The sequence below is a fragment of the Hydra vulgaris genome, chromosome 14 (genome assembly GCF_038396675.1).
Source record: "Hydra vulgaris chromosome 14, alternate assembly HydraT2T_AEP".
Taxonomy (NCBI): Eukaryota; Metazoa; Cnidaria; class Hydrozoa; order Anthoathecata; family Hydridae; genus Hydra; species Hydra vulgaris.
In genome coordinates, this window is record NC_088933.1 from 5,477,441 (window position 1) to 5,502,667 (window position 25,227).

General features: G+C 27.3%; 1 protein-coding gene across 1 annotated transcript; it reads left to right on the forward strand.

Annotated features, from left to right (window-relative positions):
* The first annotated feature begins 6,282 nt into the window (after positions 1-6,282).
* LOC136090716 (uncharacterized) lies at positions 6,283-14,646 on the forward strand. Its single transcript, XM_065817575.1, has 12 exons — positions 6,283-6,361; positions 9,319-9,430; positions 9,652-9,714; positions 9,809-9,860; positions 10,425-10,457; positions 10,961-11,015; positions 11,205-11,225; positions 11,419-11,574; positions 11,670-11,741; positions 11,815-13,683; positions 14,006-14,112; positions 14,244-14,646. Exons 10-12 carry the CDS (start codon positions 13,482-13,484, stop codon positions 14,385-14,387), a joined length of 453 nt encoding a protein of 150 aa, XP_065673647.1. The 5' UTR covers positions 6,283-6,361; positions 9,319-9,430; positions 9,652-9,714; positions 9,809-9,860; positions 10,425-10,457; positions 10,961-11,015; positions 11,205-11,225; positions 11,419-11,574; positions 11,670-11,741; positions 11,815-13,481; the 3' UTR covers positions 14,388-14,646.
* Positions 14,647-25,227: the final 10,581 nt, after the last annotated feature.

Here is a 25,227-nt window from a genome sequence, read left to right on the forward strand (position 1 = left end):
AGGAAAAGTATATAAACCAGAGGCCACTCGATGTCAATTCAACGTCAATTTTGATGTCTATCCAAAGTTGTTAAGTCGTCGTTTTTCCCACCTGGTACTTACACTTATAGTAACTTATTGTAAGGTTACGAATGAAAGGGGCTTAATGATAAGACTGCGGTCTTCTACTTACTCCTGTCATTATCTTAATTTTTTTTTCATTTATAAATGCATATATATAAATATATTTAAATTTTTAAATGTATTAAAGTTAATCGTATGTAAAATGTTTATATAGTGACGAAATAAGTTACGAAAAAAAAAAAAAGAAAAAAAAAAAAGATTATATATATATAACCGTTAGAAATAAAAGTTATTAATACTAATAATAAATTAACAAACCCTTATTTTCTCGCGGGTAGCCACAGTATTAGAGTTATGTAACACAAAAAGAGTTGCTTTGTTAACTTTGTTTCTTATCAAAAAAAAAACACTTTTATGAAAAAAAAAATATTATTTAAATAATTTTAAAATGTATTCTACAAAATAGAGTGCTTAATGTTCTTAAAAGAACAGAGCAATTATTAATTAGTAAAAAATCACTTAATGAAAATTTTTTCCATTTAACACTGTGTCGTAAATAAAGTCACATCAGAATACCTTTTTTATATTTATATTATATATATATATATATATATATATATATATATATATATATATATATATATATATATATATATATGTATATATTAAGTATATATGTTATATATGTATATACATATATTAATAAGTTATATATGTATATACATATATTAAGTTATTATAAGTTTAATTTTACAAAGAACTCTCTTAGTGAAAAATACAGTATGCATATGAATGTTGTTGTGTTAATTCTTAGAGCTTTGCTACAACGTTGCATATCTGTTATATGCAACGTTGTTATTTGCTATATGCGAGTAACGGCGTAGTTAAAGTAATTTTTATATATTACCGTGTCTATAAGATACTTTGCTAATGAAGACAAAATTCCGTTATTTCTTAGAAAAAATCTCCAAAAAACGTATAGCAAAAATTTCTTTTTTATTAAAATCTCTCAAAAATCATGATCACTTATCTATATTAGAATAAAATTTAAGGGGGAATGCACATATCCCATTTACCACCCGCGCCTCCGTCAGTTAGGAATAAATAACAAAAATGCATTCGTGTTTCAATTTTTATAAACTTTTTTTTCTCTAAGAATATTTGCTATTACTTTGTGCATTAAAATCATATAAAAATGATAATATTTATTTGAAATCTGCTGAATCATTTTGTTTGCAAAACAAAAGTTTCAAAATTATACATACTGTTAAAATCCAAAATATATAAAAAGTATTGAATAAAATTTAAAATATACAAGATATATTGAATAAAATAATCAAGTTTAGCACTTATATTGTTGAGAAAATTTAAAATTATCTGTTTTTTAGCATTCTTTTATTTTGTTACCGAAACGGAGAACAGACTGTGGACATGACGTGGTTTATAAATATAAAGTTATAACAAAGAAATTGTACAAAAAAATATCATATCATGGGTGTACTGGCAAAAGACGTTAAGTCGAAAATTGGCTGTTTTGACTTAATGATGTGGTATTGTAATGTTTACAACGCTCTACAAACTGGCAAATTACACAAAGTCGAATGAAACATTATCTTTACTCTGATTTTAAAAATATATTTAACGTTAAGTTATAAAACGGGTATTTTATTCAGGCTAAAAGCTTTAAATTAATTAATGTTTTTGAAAGAGTTAACGTTTTTTGCTAATATATTTTTGCTAATACCCACGAAATGGTACAAAAAAGCGGTTTCTTGATGATAAGACCTATAGTCTTCTACAAGTTTCCCATGTTCTATAAAAAATGCCGATACTTAATCGTAATATATATGTACTTTTCGTATATTCCAAAATCTTTTATTATATTATATACACAAAAAACAGCTTTACTATATATGTAAACGATTAAATATTATAAAAGCAGTCTATTATATTTCATGTTATGCTATCCTATAGTCTGTTCATGGTTTATTATATATTTCGAATTCCTTACTATTTTATATTATAGTACGATTTATATATAAAAATATACGATTTTAATTACTGTAAATGCAGTTTATTATATTGCATAAGTAAAAAATTATTACTTTATTTTGATCACGATTTATTAAATAACACGACTTAGTAATTATTAAAGATTAAAGAACAAAATTTAAAAAAAAAAGCATTGTTTTTTTTTGATTTTGTTTTTTTATTAAATACTCTTTTTCTTCAGAATTAATGAAATCTAAAAAAAAAATAACTTTGTTCACTTATGGATCATTTAACAACGCGTCACTAAGCAATAAAAACAACAATTAGCAGAAACGTTGGTTGTCAAAAAAGTGTGTGAACTAATTACAAAAAAAAAATAAACTAAACTGCACCGCTCTGCAATAAATCGTCTATAAAAATATCTATAAAAATTTAAAAATTGTATATGTTATTAAACTTTAAATTAGCTTTGAAACTCTGAAGGTAATTTAGATTTAGTATATTTAAGAGTCATCTAAATTTGTTTGCTCAACATCCTTTCTGCGGATTTTTGATTGGAATGTATATAGTGACCGAAACTTTAGAAATGGTATTGAAAGCTCGGTCAAACTAACTGTTCTCTTTTAAAAAAAATATCGAATAGCAGTTTTTATTTTTATTGTTTTACTTTACATTATAGATTAACCGTTTAGTAGTCTGTATAATTCAGAAAAAAAACTGTGACTGAACAGTGGGGTGGATGTTCATAAAATACAAGGATTCGCAAGTTGATAAAAAATTTTTATGCCTACTGGCCAAAAATATTTTGCTACGACACTGTGTAATACACTTACAACCCGAACTGTAGCTAAGTAAAGATTTATACGTATATTAAGAAATTGATTAAAGCCTGGAAAAAAAAAACCCTGAAACATTTACCATCTTGACCCCAAATGTGAGGGCATAACCCCAAATGTGAGGGCATCATATCAGTAGCATTTTCTTTTTAATTTTCTTACACTAGTTTAAGTTGATAGGTTTTAAAATTCAAAATTCAAAGGTTATGGCTATATAAATTTTACACCTAAACCAAATAAGGGTAATGTTTCAACATTTTCCTAAACATTCTAATGTGATATAAACAAGCACATACTTAAGTTTGGCACTTCAGTAAGTTTTATTTGCCAAAAGTATATTTATTAATCAAAATCATTGGTTTTATAATAATATTAATATTACATCACAGAGTTTACGCAATTAGACATCATTATATTATTGGTTACCATAAAGTCTTTAAACGAGTTTAACATGGTTTTTAACAACACATTAAAAGACCTCATTTGTACGTAGCTATTAATAATACTATTAGTTAAAGAGGCTGTTGATTAAGTAATTTTAATAGCTTTGGTGATAAAAGGAATGGCCGCATTTTCAAATTATGAAACTTTTAGACATCGCTTTTAACGCTGTATAATACCACGAAATATTTGTATTTAAATCCATTTAAAGTAATTTTGTTAAATTTTCATTTTCATGGATACAAATTTTTTTAAACCATTTTATTTATATGTTAAAAAAATAAAACTATTCGAAATTTCTGTTATTTATGTAATATTTCTTCTGTTTTAGTATGTTATTTTAGAAAAAGATTCATCTTTTTCTAAAATAACATACTAAAACAGAGAATTTGGTATTTCAGCAACACATATATTAACTTTTTAGATATATTCCCAAAAAACACAAAATTTTAATTGTCAACTAAAATAAACTTATTAAACTCAAACTTCAGAAAAATACATGATCATCAATTTATAATGACAAGTTTTTAATGACTTTATTATGTACGAATATTTAAGGGCTTGGCAATAAGACTATTATTGTCTTCTACTTTTCCCTGTCTTTCTTATATTTTACAAAAGAAAATTAATAACTTGTAACGGCAAACTTAGAAAAAACAAAATTATAAAAATTAAAAATCCATCACTGCATTAAAAAATGTCTTTATGTAATAAAATAAACAAAAAAAAAACCAATAACGAAATTTTATTTGAAAAAAAAGTTTATTTGATAATTATCAAATCCCCTTTAAATCCCCTAAATAATTGGGGAGGTTGCTCAAAATTATATGGTCATAGTTTTTGAACACTAAGAGATTACTGCATGACATTAGAGACTTGTTAATGAACTTAAATTTATTTTTAAATTTAAAAATAATGTATTTATAAATCTTATAAACTCATCACTCTCACACTAATGGCATAAAAGGGAAGTCAACATTTTAAGGTTTTATTTTTAACAGACTCCGATTATCGCAATACTTTTGATAAGCTTTACATAAACATGGTTATATAAATGTTTGGAGCTTGCTCCATGTCGTTACATAAAGTTAAGTTCTCAAACAAAAACAAAAAGCTTGCTACCGGCCTGATTTTGAATACGTAATTGGAATCTGGTTGTTTAAATATTGTGATTTGCACTTTTGTTATTTTTTTTACTTTAAATTTTTTGAAAATTTAAAGCAAAAAATGTAACAAAAGTTTACTAAAAAAAAAGAATTTGATGTTATTTCATCTGTATGATAAGATCAAGACAATTTTCTTCACAATCGACCATATAATTTTTGAAAACTTGAAAGTGTGCTTTTTTGAACCATCCTACTAAATACGCTATATTAAATAAATTAAAATAAGCGGTTGTTATGGTTATAAAAAATTATAAGTTTTTTTTAAGTTAATTACTTTTACATTTATACTTTTTTAACTTTAATTTTTTTTTCAAATTATTCTTGATGTTATTTACATCAGTTGTTTGAAAGTTTTTTTTAAAAGACTGTCTGGTTTAATGTTCTTGCTTTGGAAATGGCTCTACATTTTGCAATTTTATTCTAAGTTTTGTATTTAGGCTTCCTTTATTCAGCGTAGTTGTTAAAAAGCAATCTAACCAAAATAAAAGTTATTTCTGGAAATGAATAACTCAAATAATTGTTAGATAAAAGAATAGTAAAGGAATAATTGTTGTCTGCAATAGACTAATGGGATTTAGTTCATTCTAGACAACAGTTTTATGAATAGCTATAATAAATGATTAATAAATAAACAAAAAAAATTAGTTTTTATTTCTGAGTGGCTGTTTCGACCAGAGCTGACCAGTGCTGACCCGATTGGGGGTGAGGGGGTATCCCCCACCCCAAAGCTATTATATATGCATTTGAGTTGGCACATTTGTACATTTAGTTGGCAAGTTTTGAAGTATTGTTGGCAAATATCAAATATCGAGGACCCTTTTTTGTGTGCGTGTGTGTCTAGTTGGCAAATAACACATACGACCCCCCTACCCAATGAGAGACCTCTTCGGGACGGCTCTGACAACAACCACGCTGAATAATAGAAGCGAAAAGCAGCATAACTACAAATATGCCCGGCTCATTTACGGTAAATTTTTATCAGGGCCACTAACTTATTTCCTCCCGAAAAAAAATTAATACTGAAACAAATACATCAAAAAAAGTGTTTCAAAGCTTTTATGCAAAAAATCTTACTTTCTAAAAAGTTATAAACCCCAACTTTAAAGAAAAATAAAATATTAGAGAAACAAAGTAAGGGTACGGCCTCCTTGCCCAGGAAACAAATTTAACATGCGCGTTCATCGGGACTACACAAATGCTTTCAAGATAAAGTAAAATCAAAGTAAAGCCGGAATGATAAAGTAAAAATAAAATAAAAAAGATTCAAAAAAGTGGAGTTCTCTCCAGTGCTCTGAAAACAATTTCAACTTGTACTTTTATCAAGTTTACACAAATGCTGGAAGGTTTACACATGCATGATTTACCCATAGCTTAAAAATTATGCCCCCTTTCCCCGTCTTTCCCCGACAAACTTTCAATATGGCTATTAACCTAATCTGCTAAACAAACAAAAAGAAATAAAAAATCAATGACTATTTAGCAGCCCCTATTAGTACTCATGCGACAGGGAGCCCGTCTCAATACTTCTAGTATAGGCTATATTTGCCCCTAATTATAATAGAACTATCCTTTACGATATACGTGAAAAAAAATTGGCAATAGATTTGAATACGCTACCTATCTCAAAATTTATGTTAAATCAACATGAAATGACTGTTCTTTGAAAAAGTAAATAATATAACTTACTTTTTACTTACTTACCAAGTAAAGTATAAAATTTCAAAGAAAAAAATTACTTTTATTTGTAAAAGTAAATAACAATTTTTTTCAAATTACTTTTGTGTAAGCTGTGTTTGCTAATTACTTACTTTTACACGTAAAAGTAATTTGTTGTTACGGTGTAGTTTTATTTTACTTTGTAAAGTAAGTGTTATGTCTTTTAAATATTATATTTACGTAAGTTTATTTCATAATTTTTTTTTTTTTTACATTTAAAAAGTAAATTACATTTCGATGTAAATTTTATATGTAAATATAACCAAAATTACTTTTTAAAGTAGTTTACTTTACATAACTTACCATTAAAAGTAAGTTACATTTACAAGTAAAACTAAAAACGTAAATAACTTTTACTTGTAAGAGTAAATTTCTTTTTCAAGTAACACTTACTCATTTAAAAAACTTAAGTAATTAAGTTTTACGCGTTATATAATTTATGTAAAAAAAAACGAATTACTTTTGAAAGTAAGTAAATTATATATTTTTATATGAGTTATGTAAAATAATTTACGCGTAAAAGTAATTCGCGTTTTTACATCAAAACAAGTAAAAGTACCATCCCTACTAATCAATTCTATCAAATACTATCAAATGATGCGTCAATACTAGTTAATATTAGTCAATACTATCAAGCGATAGATCGCTAAAAAGGGCAGAATAGACCTTTATGAAACAACTGATATTTGCTTATAGGGATTAAAATAAAAGTTTAATGAAGCAAAAAAGCAACAAATTTGTTAGACTATTTTCTTTAAATTAAGCTGAAATGCGCAACAAATTTGTTAGATAGATTTTTTCTTCGAGAATATCAAACAGCAAATATGTCAGACATAAAATTATGTCAAAATATGTCCGTAGAAAATATGTCTGACATATTTTATGTCAGCAGAAAATAATTCAGACATAAAATTATGTTAACATATTTACATAGAAAATATGTCTGACATATTTTATGTCAGCAGAAATAATTCAGACATAAAATTATGTCAAAATATGTCGATAGAAAATATGTGGGACATATTTTATGTCAGCAGAAAATATCTCTCAGACATATTTGACAGATGACAACCCTGATTTCAGAGTATGCCACTTGTAGTACCGATAAAAGTGCAATTAAGAATTAAAGTTAGTAAACTTAATTAAAAATAATTTATTAAATGTATGTTTTCCGTTTAAACAATGGAACATTTATTTTTATATACTTATTGAAATTAAAAGAGTCTCGACAGTTGTTAAGTTTACAATTACATATAAAGTATGATTCCCCATCTCTCTGAGTCTCAGTTACGGTGCTTCAAAAATTATTTTTTGTGAGAAACTCTTTTAATCTTCAAATTTTAATTTCAAACTTTTAATCTCTCTCAAAAAGATTAAAACAAAATCTAGAAAATAGATAATATTTACAAGTCAGTAAGGGCATTTAAAAAAAGTGTTACCTGTAATACATGCATTAAATGTATTTAATTAAAACTAATTTATAAATTCTTAAAACAGTATTAGAATTTTTATTTTTCTATATATATATATATATATATATATATATATATATATATATATATATATATATATATATATATATATATATATATATATATATATATATATATATATAGAAAAATAAAAATATATATATATAGAAAAATAAAAATAGATATATAGAAAAATAATATATATATATTATTTTTCTATATATATATATATATATATATATAGAAAAATAATATATATATATATATATATATATATATATATATATATATATATATATATATATATATATATATATATATATATATATATATATATATATATATATATATATTAACTATTTATAAGTAACTTATAAATAGTTAATAATAGTTAAAATAAGTACTTATAAATCTTGACCATTATTAAATTTGAAATGGTTGAGTATGACCATTATTAAGTTTACACTGGCTTAGAATTCATGATTTTCACAGAGTCTCAGTTATGGTGCATCAAAAAAAATTTTTTTTTATAGATTAAGTCAAAAACAAAATCTAGCAAAAAAGGTAATAAGTCTCAGTAATAGTGTTTATAAACCTATTTCATTAAAATTAAATGTTTTATTCAAGTCAAATTAAACATGTTTATTTGTCAGGTGTTACATTCATCTTTTTTTAAACACCAGAGATCTAGATTTTTTTTGTTCTAATCTCTTTAAAAAAAATACTTTTTATGATGCACTGTAACTGAGACTCCGGCAAAATCATACGTTCTGAGCAATCCGTTCTGCTCAGAACGTATGATTTTGAACTTAATACCATTCAAGGCTCCTTTTATTTTTGGTGATAATAAACTCTATTTTAGTTAAAGTATTTAAGTAATTTTTTTGTTTTGTTTACCCTATTATTTTGTTTTTTTATATCTTAAAATATTTTTAAGCACTGAAACTTATTTATCATTATTAGAGTATCTATAATTTGCATATGTATTTACTATAATTTACATAGGTTACTATAAATTATATTATAATTAAAAGTATCAACTGTATTAATATTTTAGTCAATTTATATCAATTCTAATATTATGTTATAGTATTAGCTATATCATAGTTAGCATTAGCAGAGTCTACATTTATAATTTCTACATAAATTAATAATATATAATGATATTAATGAGATCTAACAAAGTAACTAGTCATTTTGTTGCTTGTTACTTTTTTGGAAATTGAAGAAGATCTTATTAATTTTTTTTTTTCAATTTAAATTTGGAAAGCCTAAAGTAGTTTTTTAACAAATTTGCTTGCGTTTTGCAACATTACAAAGACTAATGCATAGCAAAATATAGTTAACACAAACTTTTTGGTTTTTATATGTCCTGGTATTGGTGCCATAGAAATTTATGCACTAATACTAAAACATTAAAACAATATTTTTTAAACTATGAATGATAAATTGTAATGTACAGCCATCTTTAGAATGCGATCCAACTGCATATAAATATTGTATAGAAAAAAAGGATCAAGATTATTTAAAAAAATACTAAATCAATTCAATTAATGGTTAGTCAAAAGTGAATACATTTATAGTTAATTTTAAATTTATGGGAATTGAAATTTTTATATAAATTGTTTTCAGGATATGGTGTTTTCACTTCTATAAAAGAGGGTGAAAGAAGAGAAGAAATTTATGAAGAAAAGAAAGGCAGTTTAATTTTTTTTTTGAACATGAACGACTGAAGCATTAATAAGTATAATAATTTTTTACAAATAAATTTTTTTTTTTTAATATCTTCAGTTATTTTTTATTTGCTTTTTAATGAATTGTTTTAATTAAAAATAAAAAATAAAAAAAATTACTTAAGGAAAATTAGAATCTGATCCGAGATGCTTTTTAGTTTTACAATATAAGTAATACATTTTAAAATCAAAAATATTCATATATAAACCTTTTGTTTTTAATTTCTTTAAGGTCTATGAGTTCTGTGACAAAAAAAGGTCAGAAGTGTCTTACAGCTTACATAAATTACCATTAGTATGTAATAATTTTATTGATATTTTGTTTTTATTCTTAATTCCTAAAATTATTTAGAAAGCTGTTGAATTGCAGAATATTTTTCATTCTATAGATTTTTGCATAGTTGCAAGCACACCTAAAAAAGAAACTACAAAGCAACAAATGTATATCAAGTTATAATTTTTTTCAGTTATTCTGAAATTTTTACTCTTTTCTGATTTTCAATGTTTTTTGTTACTAATTACACTGAGAAACAAATAAAATTTTATTGTGCACATCTTGTTAACTAGATGGTTTTTTAAAACAAATTAAATATGCTGATTTCAAATATGCAAACCATTTTTCACCATCCCGTCAAGTTGTAAAGATATTTGGGTTCAAACCTTTAGTATTTAAGGTAAAGTCCCTAATATTGTAGAAAAAAAAGTTATTTAAAAGTATGTCAACCTGGGTCTCAAAAGAAGCGTATTTTCATAGAGATTTTAAAAATGGTATTTGTTTGTAATACAACTTTACAACTTAACGTGATGGTGAAAAATGGTTTGCATATTTGAAATCAGCATATTTAATTTGTTTTAAAAAACCACCTAGTTAACAAGATGTGCACAATAAAATTTTATTTGTTTATCAGTGTTATCAATGGAGTTTATTACAAATTAAAAAAACAAAAATTATTATTGGAAAAGTTTTCCGATTTTATTTTGAATAATTTTCTTTTTATCATTTAGTCAAAGTGCATAAACTACAGAATGCCTGAACTGGTGAGATTTTAAAATACAAAGTAGGAGAGAAAGATACTTAAGTAACCAGCAAATAACCACAGCAAAAAGATAATTTTAAGTTGAAAATAAAATTTTTCAGCAGCAAAATTGATTTTTAGTTTTTTTTGTTGTTGTTGTTGTTGGTAAAATAGTTCTAGTAAAATGCATAATGATAAATAAGATAGTAAAAGAATGTACTGAGAGTTATGAAGTTTTATTAGTTTATTCTATGAACACATGAATTTTACATAAATTTACTTTTTATAATTGAGTAAAATAGTAGACAAAATACTTTAAAATTGACATTGTATGACAAACATATTTGAGAATATTATGATTTTTTTTTTGAAACTCAATTTAACTCTTAAACAATGATATGTGGTTGTAATACAAGTTAAGCATATTAAATTTAGGAGTAAGTATTTTACAGCGCTAAACCACCGAAAATTAGAAATTCTAAATTCATGTTATATTTAATAAACAGATTTTATATTTTTTGCTAGGATTTAGATAGCTCCTTGCGTGATGATGGCGGAATGATGATTATTTTATAAACAGGTTTGGGCTCTAACTGATTATCTTATTTGTTTTAATGAAATTATTTTTTATTCATGTTTTTTCTTTAACATTAGTTTAAAAAAAAAAATTTAACACAGTATTTTTTAATTTTTTTCATATATAATTTTTTAAAAAATTGTTGAAGGTTTTTTTTTAACTCTTTATGTTAACTTTTCAAACTGTATTTAGATTCTTCAGTCTTCAAACGAAGTAAGTATAACTATTAATATAAGTTTTATGTATATATATATATATATATATATATATATATATATATATATATATATATATATATATATATATATATATATATATATATATATATATGTGTATATATATATATATATATATATATAGATATATAATTTGTAGACGTATAAAACTATAATACTTAATTTTAAAGGAGTCTTCTGGTGAAGATGACAGATTTCAAGAGACTCAGATTTCAATATTCCTAAATATATTGGTACCACAGAATAAGAAAGTGAATCTGATATTATTGATGTTATCCATAATGAATTACCCAGTATACCAAATGAAAAAATTCTTATTAGAAAAGGTATTTTTGTATAAACTTAGAAAAAAATTTTTTTTTTTAAGTTTATTCAAATTTGTTTTTTTAAATCATTTCTTTATCTAAAATATGCAACAAAGAAGAAGTTAGTCAGTTTATTGAAAACAGGATACAAAGTTCCTATGATGAAATTGCATCTGACAATAACAATGGTAATAGCTTTTGTATTTAACTTTAAAAGTTTTCGATTTAGTATCATTATAAAGCTTATAGTTGTTGTTATAGTTATTGAATCCAGACACAAACATGGGCATAAGAAACACTACTGTCTTTATTGTTAAAAACTTCTTTCTAAAATCCCAAGGCACTTAAAACATATTCATAAGCATAAAGAACTTGTTATAGAAGCCCTAAGTTATCCAAAAAAAAAGCAAAAAGCGAAGAAATATGTGGACTTATAAAGACTATATAGAGAGGAAAGGTGATTTTAATATAAATATAAATAACATTAAAAATTCTAAAAAAATAACATCTGTAAGAAAATGTACAGTCAACAAAGATGATGAGCAATTGCCTTGTGAATATTGTTATGGTTTCTTCCGAGCAAGGAAACTTTGAGAACATGTTTTAAATTGTTTTAGGCGTGGCAGTGATAACAAGGAAATAAGTTACATAAAAGCTTCTCGTATATTAGTAGGAGAATCCAGTTTGACCAGCAATGCTAGAATTGTACATAAGCACATACTTACAACTATGAAACATGATGAACTTCACCTAATTATTCGCAATGATAAACTATTATTGACTTATGGAGCAGTAGAAGTTGGTAAGAAAGAAAGAGACCGTTACCATGATATAAGCTACGCACCTCAAGTTTTAGCAAAGTTTTTATTGCAATACAGTAAACAATTCAATGCAAAAGATGCATCTGCAAGAGATTAAATGAATACAAAAAACTATGATAACATTCTTTCTTCTATGAAATTTTGTGCAGATTATTGTGGACTAAAAAAATTGGAAATCCCCATCTTATTGAAGAATAGGATATTCATTAAAATTCTAGCTACAATAGTCAAGTTAGAGTACCTGAAACTAGGCTTACAAGACATGGTTGAAAACATTTGAAATTTTTTAGAGCTAATGGAATCTGTCTACATCATTTTATTAAACAATACACGCAGTGTATATGATTTAAGAAAAAGGTAATGCACCAGAAATGTTGCCGGAAGAAAGTGACATTAAAGTTTTAAGAAATTATTGTGTTAGTGAAATCACCAAGTATTTAAACAATCGAACTCGTACATCTAATGAATATATACATTTGTGTAAACTTACTTATGTAAGAGTACTAACATTTAATGCTAGGAAAGGTGGAGAAGCTGGAAAGTTAACACTACCAGATTGGAATATGGTAGAAAAAGGTAGGCGGAAACGCCAAACTGACATCGGTGCTTTAGACAATCCAGTAGAAAAAAAGCTTGCAGAACGATTCAAACAATGTTTCATTGAAAGCAAAAAAAAGAAGGAGAGTTATGGAATTTTATTCACTCATTAAAAGTTTAATGACATCTTATTTTATATATATTTTTTTCAGATATTAAGAGTTTAATTTTATATTCGGAAATAAAAATTTTTTATTCAGACATTACAATTTTAATGATGTTTTTTATCTTGTATATTTTATTAAATTAGGTTCTTCTGTGAAAGCATTAGTTCCTATTATTTTTACTGAAGAAGTTGTAGATGCAGTCAGACTGTGAATTAGCTCAAGGCATTACGCTAATATTTCCCAAAAAAATAATTAAGTGTTTGCCTGTGGTAGAGGCTGTCTTAAATTACGTGGTTGGGATGCACTACAATCTATAACAAAAAAGCTTAATTTATCTAAGCCAAAACTTATTACACCAACTAGAACTAGAAAGTATTTGTCAACCATTCTGCAGTTATTAGACATGAATAATTCTGAGCTCTTGTGGCTTACACATCAAATGGGGCATACTAAAGATGTCCATCAAAATTGGTATCGACTTGAGGATTCTACTATAGAATTAACAAAAGTAGCAAAAGTTCTCCTTGCTATGGATAATGGTGATGCAAAGTGCATTGAAAATAAGAAAATCGATTTAATATTACATAATGGTTTTAAAGGAAATGGTTTGTTTGTTTTTTTTACTTTAGAACTTTTTTATTTGACGTTTTTTTTCTGCTAACTACTTAGTATCGTTTTATATACAAATATGATATAATGAGTAATAAAGCTACTAAGACTAACAGGTGTGAAAAAATAGGTGTTAAACAGCACCCACGAATGCGCTTTAAAGTTTTGATTTAAACATATTTTAACGTTGATTCATGCAGGTAATGCCCTTTAATCAAATTATCAAATGTTGGCAGTTGTGGCCATTTATTCGTTATTTTTTATAACGATATCAAATGTTAACACAGGAGAAAGTGCTAGAGTTGGCCTTTTTTTTAGATGAAGATGTTGTAGATAATGGAAATAGCAATGTCATTGAAAATGAATTAATTAATGTTGAGTATAAAAGAAGAATAAAAAATAAACGACTAAACATGCACGAAGAGGTTTTTGTTTGAAATTAAATTTACTTTGCTTTTTTTTCTAAAATGAAAAATTCGTTTTAAAATCATAAATAAAGCTTTAATAATATAGTATTAAATTTTGTTGTTGCTTATGATTTAGTGTTCTTATTTAGTCAGAGAAAACCTGGAAAGATTGGGCGGAAGAAGAAAACGCATCACTTCGTAAAGCGTTTTCGATATACATCACGAGAAAGATTTCGTGTCCGCTTCTTGATGTAAAAAAACTTATCGAAAGTATACCTTGTCTTCAAAAATGAGGGCAGAAGATCGTTTAAGACAAATTGAAAAACATTATTAGAAGGAAATAATTTATGCGAGTTTATATATTTATATGCGTATCAATGTTGGTGGAAACTAGGTGTGAAACGGCACCTACAAATAATGGTGTGTTAAGAAGTTGTTATTTTAAAAGCAAATTTATTAAGGCTAATTGAACTATTTATTATTGTTTTAAGTGTATATAAAAAGGTCAGAGTGTTATATTTTTATATTGATCTATATCAAACTGCTTAAAAATATATATTTACTTTGATTTTATGCATATTCTAGATTTCTCTAATAATTCACCGAAAAGGAAGTTTTGCGGGAAAAAAACTAAAAACTTAAATAATCTTAAAAAAAGACTAATAACTTCGATTTTAATTTAGCAAACTTTCAAAAAAGAAACAAAAATCTAAAAATTATTACAAAACGCTCCCTTACGAAAAAAAAGCCTATTGGCTTGAAAATTTTTATAATTTCATAATGTGATTGCCAAAACTATAGAAAAAGTCGCGGTTAAAGAACGCAAGAAAATGCAAGTGTATGTAAATCGTGTAAGGTAATAAGTTTTTATTGGAACAGAAGTGGACCACTATCTAAGGTTATAACACAGTATCTTAAGCATATACATGTATTTACCATTAAATTTGCAAAAAAAACAACATTTTTTTTAAAGTCCCGATAACGGTGAATATTCGAATTTTTTTAGTGTAAGCTGAATGTTCGTGTAATGCCCCATTATTGAGACATGAAAAATAACACTGCCACTCATTGAAATACATCAAGTTAACAGAGTTTTAGCTGTTTTTTTTGTCGGGACTTAAATGTCCCGACAAAAATAAAGTCCTCGTATTGGGTCAGTATAAAAGCACAATGCCTCACTAAAGGTGCGGTTGTAAGTACATACATACATACATACATACATACATACATACATACATACATACATACATACATACATACATACATACATACATACATACATACATACATACAACATACATACATACATACATACATACATACACACATACACACATATATACATATACAAACATACACATAATACATACATAATCACACATATGCATATATGTAAATAAACACATATAAATAAATAAGTAAACACATTATACATATACACATACTGACACTAATACACACTCAGGTTCATACAAATATGTACATATATAGAACAAAAGGGTAAGGAGTAGTAGAAGAGATAACTGAATAGGTTTAAAATAAGGGAAAACTAAAAGCTGTTGCGCATTTTCAAAAAAACACCTGTTGCATCAATTGTTTTGAAAATAATGCAATTTGTAATCACTGCCTTTTATTTAATTGACATCTATGTATATATTACCGACACAAAATATGGTAGCTATGGGTTGCTTTATCGTAGAATAAATTAATTTTTTAATAGTCACGCACGGAACAGGATAAATCAAAAAATAAAAAATTAATGAATGAACCTCATTTCCTCTGAAAATGTATTAGTGACGAGTGTTTTGTTTTTTATAGGTAATTATACAAGCATTCTTAAAAATTATTACAAAGTTACAGAATTCAACGATGTATCTTTGCTCCACAATAGTAGTTTAAATCAAAATCACGCACGGATAAAAAAAAAGTAACGAACGGAACATGCAAACATTAATTAAATACATTTTTGATTAAAAAACAATACTTTAATTTATTATATTTAAGAAAAGAAAGATATAATATCAAACTTTTAATAATAAGTTTAGTTATAACACTTCGGCTCGGTAATAATGTGTTCACGGTTATTAAAGTGTGGTTGCGGTACTAACGGTTTTAACTCACTCAAGTCATGCCAGGAGAGGTCGTCTACAGATGGGTATATAAAAATGAGTTCGTTTTGTTCTTTTAGAAATTTAATATGTGCCATATTAGCTAAAATTTTTAATACTTCGGCAAGCTATGTCTTTGCTCTACCAGCAGAACGCAGTTCTACAAAGACAAATATACCTGGGGAAATAGTATTAAATTTGCACCTTTCAGATGTAGATGATACCGCGTTTATCAACAATGAAGATGATGAATTCTTAACAATTTTTAACCATTTTCGATTGGTTACAAATTACCATATAAACACCATCAATATTAAAAAAGAGAGGTGGCGACGAATACCCTTGACTTTAAATTTATCTTTGAGAAGCGTCTCATCGATCTCAATTTGGTTTGCGGTAATACACTCATTTGTAATCAAGATGATCTAAAAAAAGGAAAATTTAACAACTAAAAGCTTCATATCTATAACTTTCATTTTGAGGTTTTTTCTGTAATCGACAAATTTGTGTGTAATCAAAACCACCAAGATTGGTGGTTTTGATTACACACAAATTTGTCAACTATGTCTTACATAATATTCAATTTTATTTTTGAAGGACATTCGTTATCAGTCTGAAATTTTAATGGTATCTGCAAAGGCAAATATCGTGGGGAAGATCGTTTGCTAGCTTGACATAGAATGGCTGCAGATTGTAAAACTTAGATTTCCTCCTTTTTAAATTTATATACTCACTTTCAAAAAATGAATATGCTTCTCCTATGGTTATCAGCATGTGATGAATTTGTTTACAAAAACTTAAAACCTTTTTAAATAAAATGCGATTCCTACATATAAACGATGTGTCATACCTTTTCTTTTGTTATCTTATTAAAAGCAACATCTTTGCCTCCTGGAGCCATTCTACTGATATTTTCTCACAAATAAAAATCAACAACTTTGCAATTAACATCGTCCAAACCGGCGTAGTCAGGGTCTGACTCTGAAATTTCAGAAAGTAATATGTTTTCACGTTTACAAACTTCTTCTAAAAGGTATTTTCTTTTGTTTGAATCGGCAGGTAATGCTGAATTAATTTTTTTAAGTGACTCTCCAAAACTCTGCAAAGATAAAAAGGATTGTTCAATATCAGATGTAGATTGGTTCACCTCTCGCTTTCGTTTCTTTCTTTCGCAATCATTTTAACGTACTTCCTCCTTTTCCTTTTCGCTCATGTTAGCTCTTTTTTTTTTCATTCGATTAGTTTCAGCAATCCGATATTCTGGATGTTTCAAACTAAATTTTTTCTGAACTATTGAATGCTTAACTTTGTTTAATTTAATTCTAAATTCTTTTAAGCAACTGTTTTTAATCTAACTAAAATTCAACTCAAACTAATTAATTAGCAAATATGCGATTCAAAGGTTATAAAGCTAAAGAAAAATAACTATCACGCATCGAGGAATATTTGTCCGTGCGTGATATGTCTGTGCGTGATGCAAAAAACAATGCTAAAATGTCATAGAAAAAAAAAAATACTTTGGCCATTCAATTCAGTAACCTAAAAATACGCAAAGTAAAAAAAATCGCTTTTATTGAAACTTTTTAACTCTCCTTTTTCTAAATAATTTAATCTTTTAAAACACGCACGGAAATTCAAAACGCTGTTCACTTTGGCATAAAATTTAAGATACCTCCAAGCTACTAAGTTGCAATTTATGATTATGAAATGTTAAAAGAAATTATTATCTTTAAGAATCAAAAAAATCTGAGCTATGAAATCAGTTTTAAATACTATAATCACTTGTTATAAAAATTTTTGTTTTTTGTCTTGAAAGATTTTTTTGTTTATTACAAAATTTAAACAATTAAAACATGAAGAGACTTTTGTCTTCTATAATTGTTTTTTTAGATTTTAGTCAAAATATCAACTATATTCTTTTGAAATCCATCTTCCCAAGTAAAAAAATATTCGTTTTAAAATTTCATTTTTTTTGACTCACTGGAATGGAAATGCCCTGTTATATTTTAAAAAAATAGACAGAATTAATTGAAGATAAAAGATAGTAGGGCTGTTATCGATTAATCAATTAATCGATTAATCGTTTTTTTTTGATTTGATTAATTAATCGATTATTCGAAAAATTAGAACGATTAATCGACGTTTTATATTTAGGATTAGGTTTTATATAAAAAAAGCACTTTAGAGTTTTTCCGTCTTTATACACCGGATCATCGACACTGGATTTAGTAATTGTTTCATGTTAAACCACAATGCAAACATTGTGACACCAAATTTAAATCACATTTATTAACTACATCCTTAATGTACCACATGCAACACAAACACGACCTTCTATTAGAGCCTGCTTCAGGAAGCTCATTAGTTGCACAAAGTAATTCTAAAAAGATAGTTTCATTCTATTTTCAAAAACAAAATTCTTGTCGTGGGTTAATTCTTGGAAAGTTAACAGCTTTAGATAAAATACCGTTTTCAACTTTAGCAAATAGTGAAGAAATTATCAGAGGATGGGACGCTCAAGGTTTAGAAATGCCAACGTTTCATCTATTAAAAAAGAAATAAGCATTTTTGAAAAAATTAACAAAAGAAGTGGAAGTTATTTATTTGAACGAATGTACAATGCTTTGTTAACTATTCCACCATCGTCGGTCGAAGCTGAAAGATGTTTTAGTGCGGCAGGACTTTTTGTAACTAAATTGAAAACATCCTTAAATGATGAAACTATTGAGTCGTTATTGATTTTGTTATGCTTTCTTTGCTCATATCTTTTACAAAAACAAAATGGACATTAAAAAACGTTATTTGAAATCACTTATATTAAAAATTTCTTATAAAACTTATATTTGAACTTTTGAAACGTTTTTCACTAATGTATTACGAATTAGTTATAAAACTTATCATGTTTTCAATGACTATATAAATTAAAATTCTTTGTCTCTTTTAACCATTATTATATTATAACCATTCTTATTACAGTGAAATGTTTTATTACTTTAAAAAAAAATTAAGTTATATTAAAAAAAAACTCAAATAAAACTATTTCTTGTGTAATTAAAGAGAAACTTTATTTTTCATAAATTAATCGATTAATAATCGATTAATCGTTTTTTTTTAAACCAATTAATCGTTAATCAAAAACTTCTTAAAATGATTAATCACAACAACCTTAAAAGATAGTGAAAATGCTGTGTTAGAATTTTATTGAGAGTCTTTATGAAGGATAATTTTTTTTGATATTGGCAATGAGAGCATTTCTAGTAATGTGGGATGAGGAATGAGTTCATGTGGGATGAGAAATGTGTTCATGAGGAATGAGTACTGTCAATATTCATTTTTTTCAAACCTATAAAACTAAAAAATTAATTGTGTAACAAACAAAAGTGTAACAAAAATCATCAATCTCATGCAAATTTCTTCACTCTCATGAAAAATATCCTGTTTGATTTAAACTTCTATGATAAATATTTATACTAATCTAAACACTTTTTAATGGTTCCTTAAGCAAAAACTTTAAATAATTTGAACTTTTTTTGGATTGAAAAGTACATGACAAAAATTTTATTTCTCAATTGATTTTACATTATTAATGTTTTAGTACATTTGAATATATAATTTTATTCTGATGTGGTAATTTAACGACAAACTTGTAGTCTTTATATTTTAGATTGCATCAATTCTCTAAAAAAATACAACATGAGCATAGCAGTTACAGTAGGTAGCACTTATGAGTTCAGAATAACAGCTACAGAAGATATCATCTTTGAAGAAGAAAAAAAAATCAGTTTTTCAAAATTGTCATAATTTTTAAAGTCCTTTATTTGGTGGAAGTAAAATGAACATCAATTTTCCGATATTTTTAAACAGAAACAGTTAACACATTTGTCTGGTTCCATCGCTGATGGCATTATTTTCTTAAATACCAACACTCTCAAAACCATTTGTTGTTGTTGTTGCTATTTTTGTCGTTACTTAGGCTAAGTGGAGTAACTTAGGCTAATGTGGCTTGAGGTTGTTTTAGGTCAATTAGACTTGTTTTAGCAATCTCAATACAACAAAGTGCTTATTTAACTTTTCAAAAAAAATGTCTTTTAACAAGATTATTTTCTCTTTCAATACTTCAAAAATTGCTTTCACTTTTATCATTTCAAATTATTTAATTCCACGTTACCAAAGAACACAACTAAAATTTTTTAAGCTGTCTTTTTTTAGAGGTTTTCGTGAGACGTTTTGTATTGGTTGTGTAAACATCAAAAATTATAAAATATTAAACATAGAACTATATAAAAATATAAAATATAAAATTTTTGTTTTGTGTATTTTTCCTTTTAAATTATTTGAGTGTTCCCAGGAATTTTCTATCTAGTAATTTACCGAGTTTAAAGTTTCCCGGAGCATTTTAACTCGGTAAATTTTCCAGAAAACTTCCGGAAGTTTTCTAGAGATTTTTGAACTTTGGAACTCAATTAAAGAAGTTGTTCTATAATTAATGGGTAAATTTTTATGTATTATTCAGGCAGTTATTGTTAGCAATTTTATAGTAAAGAATTAGGAAGAAGATTATAAAAATTTAAGAGAACTCCCTTTAACATAATTTTCACCCCCATCCCTAAAGGAGATAGGCATTTGTTAATATCTTTTAAATTGGCCTACAAGTTACTAAAAACTGTAAAATTATATGTAATATATATGTAACATTATATATAAAAAGTTTTGATTGAATATTTAAAGTACTTTACAACTTTTTCTTAACTGATTGGTCTGGTTATACGACTTCAAAGCATTCTGGTTGATGCCGCGTATTTCCCTTTTTTTTTTATAATGGATTTTGTAATTTGTTTTAAAGAGATACTATTATAGCTTGTTGTTATTATATAAATAAAGATAATATTATAGTTTGTCGAAGTTATTTCAGTATGTATTTAAAAGAATGCCCAAGTTGTTTCTTTAGCTTGCATGCTTATTTTATTACATATATTTTTTATTATTTAATTTTTAAGTATTGTGCATTTAAATCTAGAAAGCAAATGGCTACGATAAAGAAACGAAAGTATGCAAAAGAGTATATTAAGTTTGTATTTTTTTCATTGGATAATAAAGGTATAGAAAGACCACAACGTGTTTTATATCTGAAAGTTTTGGCTGCGGAATCAATGAAACCATCAAAACTAAAAAAAAACATCTGCTGACAAAACATGCTGAACATGTTGATAAAGATATGTTATTTTTTGAAAGAAAGCGAAATGACCTGATACGACAGCGCCTTGACTCCAGTGGAACATTCAAACAAGAATCAGCAGCTGTTGTTAAAGCATCTTACTCTGTGTTTTATCTAATTTCCAAAAAGAAGAAACCCCACAACATTGGGGAAGAGCCCATGATCCATAGACAAGTTTTAGCTTCCAAAGCATTGACGGATACACTGCTAGAAACACTGAATGATATAATAAAGATTGTGAATTATTTGAAATCTAGTGCGTTTAATAAATACCTTTTTGAAGAATTATAAAAAGATAATATGCTGAATACCATAATCTTTTGTATCATACAGAAGTAGGTTGGTTGTCAAAAGAAAATGCTCTTATTTAAGTATTGAAGTTAAAAAATGAAATAAAAGTTTTTCTACAAACAAAGATCACAGTTTGTAGACTTTTGACCTAACCCCAATGAAAACACCCGGAAAAATCCTTTTGAGGGATGATAGTACATACCAATAGGAGTTCATAGCAATAAATCTTAAAATCAGGGATTACCGTCCGTGGGACTTTTTTGCGTTTAAAGTTCTAAATTAGGGTGAAAGTTAGTTTTCTTCATTTTCCGAACTCAATAATTAGTTTTACAAAAAACTTTATTAAACAAAAAATGTTCTACATAAAATTCTAAACAACTCTTATCTTATTCATATTTTCGCAGAAACGCGTTTTTAACCTTCAAAATTCGAGACAAAAAATCAGCATTTTGTCTACCATAATGTCACGCTGAAAAAATATCTTTTACAACCATCGTGTCACACTGAAAAACGATTTTTTGACGATCTCATCTAGTCTCACGGAAAAACAACGCTTTGTTTTGGGAAATAGCACTTGAAAAGCTTGACTAAGCTTTAACTTTTGACTCATTACGACCAAAATGCCTAATGCATCAAAAACACATGATGAATGCAGAAAATCTGTATGTGTTGTGTGCATGAAAAAAGTGATAGAGAACTGACAGTTGCAGCAAAGGAAAAGATTCTTCAATTCATTGAACCTGATTTAGACTTCAATGATGACAGGGTTCCATTAGGAATTTGTGTCAATTGCAGATTTCAACTTGCAAAATTGGATGGCTCCATGAAAAAAGTTCCAACACTTTTCAACTTTCAGAACATCTCAAAAAAGCCTTCAACTCGCTCATCACTTATTTGTGATTGTTTGATCTGCCAATTAGGTAAACTGAGAGGAAAGGAGCAACATCCTCTGAACAAACTTGAGGACTCCTCTGAAAAATCAATCAAGCCTGAAAACCAGAGCGTTGAAAAAAGATGCACCAAATGTCTTTCATTAATTGGTCGAGGACTCCCTCACAACTGCACACCGGGGACTCGCCATGAAAATTTAAAAAAAATTGCTGAAGCTGATGGAAAGAGCGCAGAGCTAGTAGCTTCAGCAGTAATTGCTTCAAAAGATTCATCTCCTAATGGAACAATTTGGCAGGACAAAAAGTAGCAGACCACTTTACAATTAGCAGCATGAACCTGTCAGAAGACAACCAGACCAGGGAGGTTGTGCACTGCCATAGTCTCATTGACCTCAGTGTCAACGTACAATTTTCAAGAAACTTGGGAGATTCAGTCATCTTGAAGCTGGAAATAGATGGAGGTGGATCATTTTTGAAGTTCAGTTTCACTCACATTGAACTGGAAAAGAACGAGTTGGAGCCACAAAGTTCTGTTCAAAAAAACATTAAACTAATTTCTCCACTTTCAGCCAAAGCAACAAGTGTCAAGCAGCAAATGTTTGTTGCTCTCTCTCAAGACACACCTGAAACTTACCAAAATGTCAAGCAGATTTTTGGTCTCATCAAAATCCATGAGAAGTCTTTGCTAGACTCTTTGGTTATTTCCTGTGATCTGAAGCTTGCTAACATTCTCTGTGGAATTCAATCACATAGTAGCAAACACCCTTGCTGCTGGTGTGAGGCAGAGAACACAAACCTCATCAGATGTGGCCATCCAAAAACCTTCGGTCAAATTCGGAAGCAATTCGCAGAGGTCATGAAATCAGGTGACATTCGCAAGTCGAGAGATTTCAAAAATGTTGTTCATCTGCCGTTGCTTGATTTTCATGATGATATGCTTGTGCTGGAAGCCATCCCACCTATGGAGCTTCATCTACTTCTTGGTGTGGTCAACCATCTCTTCAAAAACCTCTGCGATCTTTGGCCAGATGCAAAGCAATGGCCAACCACACTGCACTTTTCTATTCAACTATTCCATGGGGGCCATTTTAATGGAAATGATTGCCTTAAGCTGCTAAGAGGATTAGATTGCCTGAAGCAAATTGCAGAGCAAAAGCACTTCAAATAGGCCGATGGATTTATTCAAACTTTGTCTCTGTTCAAAGATGTTGTTACATCTTGTTTTGGAACCACTTTGGATCCTGATTTTGAAGCAAAAATTGAAAGCTTTAAACAGAGCTACATTAATTTTCCAGTCTCTACTACTCCCAAAGTATATGCTGTCTTTCATCATGTTCCTCAGTTTATCAAGATAAAAAATATGGGACTAGGACTTTTCAGCGAACAAGCAACTGAGGCTCTTCACTCAAATTTCAAGCCCTTCTGGGACAGATACAAAAGAAATCCAGAAAATCCTGATTATTCCAAGCATCTCCTTTCTTGTGTCATTGAATACAATAGCAAAAAAATCTAGTCTCAGCAAGTCAATGGTAAGTTTTAGCTACAGATTGCTAAGTTACATCTTAAAAAAAAACGTAAATTTGGGGGAAAACCCAGATCAAAAATGATTTCAAAGAATAATCCAAAGCTTTTTTTTCAGTTTCCTCTAGAGCTAAAGGAAAGGTAACAAGAAAGAACAAAAATGTCAAAGAATCAAGTGAGAACGAGCCAAACCCAATGAAGTTGAAGAAGAATATTCGAACTTATAAAAAAATGTTTTTTCAAGGAAAACTAATCAAATTTTGGAAAATATGAATAATATAAGAGTTGTTTAGAATTTTATGTAGAACATTTTTTGTTTCATAAAGTTTTGTTTTATAAGGTTTTATAAAGTTTTTTTGTTTTATAAAATTTTGTTTTATAAAGTTTTTTGTAAAACTAATTATTGAATTCGGAAAATAAAGAAAACTAACTTTCACCCTAATTTAGAACTTTAAACGCAAAAAAGTCCCACGGACGGTAAACCCTGATTTTAAGATTTATTGCTATGAACTCCTATTGGTATGTACTATCATCCCTCAAAAGGATTTTTCTAGGTGTTTTCGTTTGGGTTAGGTCAAAAATCTACAAGCTGTGAGATTGGTGCTGCGTAGGCTAAGAAAACACAAATTGCAAAACAAATTAAAAAGCAAGAACAGATAATAAAAATGAAATTGAAAAATTTCTTAAGTGATGATTATTTTGAGCTGAAACTTGGATATTTAACTGGCACATTTTTTTATTTTTATTTATTTTCTTTTTTTTTTATCTACTATTTTCTGACCCTTGGTTTGCAGTTGATTATAGGTTGATTTGTATAACAGACCCTCAAGTATGTAGCTTGGTACTGACGTTTGTGACTGGTCTATAATTAATACGATTCATTTTAGGGTCTTTTTTGAATATTGGGGTAACTTTAAATTTTTTCCGCATATTTGGAACTTCTGGGGTTGCAAAAACGTGAGCACACTTTTTCAAAACTCTAGGAGATACTCCATCGTAAAAATACAGTCACTGGCCGCAAAATTATGATCACCTACAATTTTTGCGTATTTTTAACTTCAAGGGTTTGTAATATGTATAAAAAAGGTGCAATTGAAATATTAGTTAT

What these genes read in the sequence shown, in the direction of transcription:
- LOC136090716 (XM_065817575.1), top strand. Translation starts at nt 13,482, where the DNA reads ATGAATAATTCTGAGCTCTTGTGGCTTACACATCAAATGGGGCATACT. An exon ending in TAATGGTTTTAAAGGAAATG is followed by an intron (nt 13,684 to 14,005) that starts GTTTGTTTGTTT and finishes CCTTTTTTTTAG; the next exon opens with ATGAAGATGTTGTAGATAAT. An exon ending in GACTAAACATGCACGAAGAG is followed by an intron (nt 14,113 to 14,243) that starts GTTTTTGTTTGA and finishes GTTCTTATTTAG; the next exon opens with TCAGAGAAAACCTGGAAAGA.